General features: G+C 41.8%; 1 protein-coding gene across 1 annotated transcript in view; it reads right to left on the bottom strand.

Moving 5' to 3' along the window:
- Positions 1 to 2,500, bottom strand: part of aftpha (aftiphilin a) — a 22,348-nt gene that overhangs the window by 4,562 nt on the left and 15,286 nt on the right. The window contains exons 9-10 of the mRNA XM_080029843.1: positions 2,161 to 2,224; positions 320 to 403 (exon numbers count right to left, since the gene is read on the bottom strand). Of these exons, the coding sequence (XP_079885969.1) occupies positions 320 to 403; positions 2,161 to 2,224 (148 nt within the window). The remainder of the gene's footprint in view (positions 1 to 319; positions 404 to 2,160; positions 2,225 to 2,500) is intronic.

The raw sequence follows: 2,500 nt of genomic DNA on the forward strand, positions 1-2,500 counted from the left end.
TTAAAGTGACCCTGCGTTCCAAATCACATACTTTTTCTTTTCACTACACTACATACTAAAGTACAAAAGAGTTTTAAGACCATGGGAGAGATAAAAAAAAAATAAAAAAAATCAGAAAAGGAATTTTTTTTTTTTTTTATTATTATGTCGAGAAATGTCAAGAATTGGAGTTAGTGGGGCATTTATGTATTTTCAGCATACTGCAATTGACGTGCATGTATTGGGACATCCTAAATCTTTTTTTCTGGCATACTTAATAGTAGGTGAAGTATGGGGATTGGAACGCAGGGAGAGAGAGAGTTAGTGTGCGACTTCTGACCTGGAATGGAGGGAGAGCTGGATGAGCCCGAATCCTCCACAGGACCAAAGAAATCCAGGTTTAAGAGAGAAGAGCCTCCACTGGCTAAACCGGGCGAGCGAGGTTTAAAACACACAGAGAAAAAAAAGAGAGAGAGAGATGGAGGGAGGGAGGGAGAGAGGGAGGGAGAGGGAGGGAGGGAAAGAGAGAGGGAGAGGGGGGGAAGGAGAGAGAGAGAAAGAGAGAGGGAGAGAGAGAGGGGAGGGAAGGGGAAGGAGAGAGAGAGAGGGAGGGAAGGAGGGAGGGAGAGAGGGAGGGGGAGAGAGAGGGAGGGAGGGAGGGGGAAGGAGGGAGAGAGAGAGAGGGAGAAGGAGGGAGGGAGGGATGGAGGGAGGGAGAGAGAGGGGGAGAAGGAGAGGGAAAGGGATAGGGAGAGAGGGAGAGAGAGAGGGAGGGAGAGAGAGGAAGGAAGAGGCGTGCAGTAGAGTCAGTGATTAGAATCAGCTACATGAGAAACGATCTATTTACATGCAGAGATTTTAAAGGAAAGATCCACTTCACATTGAAGGTGCAGTCAGTGATTCAGGAGAAGGCTTGTTGTCTTAGATATTCACTGATTTTGACAACAAGAATCAGTTCTCCAGAATCACTGACTGCACCTTCAACTCACTAAACCCATTAACTGTCTAGTGGTGAAAATTTGGCTTCATAATTAAACCTGCAGTGTGTAGAATTTTGGGTTTTATTTCCTAGCAGATTTTGTAGAAAATAATTATGATATCCATAAGTACATTTAATTTAGTGCATAATGGCTGAAAAAAATGTTTTGAATTATAATTTTTTCCCTTAGAAAGGGTCTCATATATGTCCATGTTTCTGCATATTTTGGACCATGGCCTAGTGTCGCCATCTTGAAAGTGTCATAGTTGGAATGTCATCAGGTGCATTGTTTAAAATGTAGAATTGTTCTTGTCCTTGAAGGCCACTGTAGCTTCTGTTATTATTCTAAAGGGTTGGGGTTACCCAGGGAGCGTTGCATTCTAGAACTTTGTAGAACTTTCTTGATGATGTCATATTACACACTGCACCTTTAAGATTCTTAATAGTGTTGATTTGAATAATAGTTCCTTTACTTCAGACTGTTCTATTTTTGTTTTTGTCCTGCAACATTTAAAAAGTCTCTACGAGGAACTTTTAAATATTTCTGAAACAGTCTCATTTTTCCCTCTGATGATCATAAATTACATGTAACAGCAAACGAGACCATCAGTGTAAAGAATTCTATTTTTATATAGTTTTTCTTAATGCCTTCGTCATGGGTATATACGCTCACCCAGGTAACAACAGCTGTCTTTAACTATTTAGATCCTACTGATGATATAAAAGATAAGAACTACTTCTCAAAACAAATCTTCAAAATATAGATTTAGTTTATTGTGGGTCTTTCCTTTAAAGAAGAGGGTTTTAGTGCATTCACACAAGTGTTGTTAATAATCTGACAATGGTCACATGCTGTTAAAATATCACCAGCCACTTCCTGGTCTCATCTGATTGGCTGAGAGAATCAGTGGGGAAATGGCTGGTGAGTTTAAGAAGGTTGGAGAAGTGTGAGGGAAACGAGACGAGAGAGTAGGGGGGTGTATGTGTGTGTGTGTGTGTGTGTGTGTGTGTGTGTGTGTGTGTGTTTCAGTGTGTGTGTGTGTGTGTGGGGGGGGGGGGGGGGGGGGTGTCTGTGAGTGAGAGAGTGTGTGTGAGCGTGTGTGTGTGTGTGTGTGTGTGTGTGTGTGTGTGTCTGTGGTTAGGGGTTGAGGTGTGTGTGGTGTGGTGTGGTGTGTGTGTGCGTGTGTGTTAAGGTGTCCTACCATCCAGAGGGTTTGTAAGGCCACTGCTGCTCCAGTCAAACTGAACGGGAGGGAGAGACTCCTGCTGAGAGGGAGAGGGAAAGAGAGAGAGAGAGAGAGAGAGAGAGAGAGACAGAGAGAGACAGAGAGAGAGAGAGAGAGAGAGAGAGAGAGACAGACAGACAGACAGAGAGAGAGAGAATATTTTTAATTTCATTTTTTTTGTTATTAATTTCATGAACAGATCTCCAATGAACAGCATCTCAGCAAAAGAAAATAATAATACAAAATAATAAAAAAAAAATATATATTAAAAATAATTGAAATGTGCTGTAAACCAAGTAAACACTTAAAGGCCTAC

Source organism: Ammodytes marinus (assembly GCF_949987685.1).
Source record: "Ammodytes marinus genome assembly, chromosome: 6".
NCBI classification, from domain to species: domain Eukaryota; kingdom Metazoa; phylum Chordata; class Actinopteri; order Uranoscopiformes; family Ammodytidae; genus Ammodytes; species Ammodytes marinus.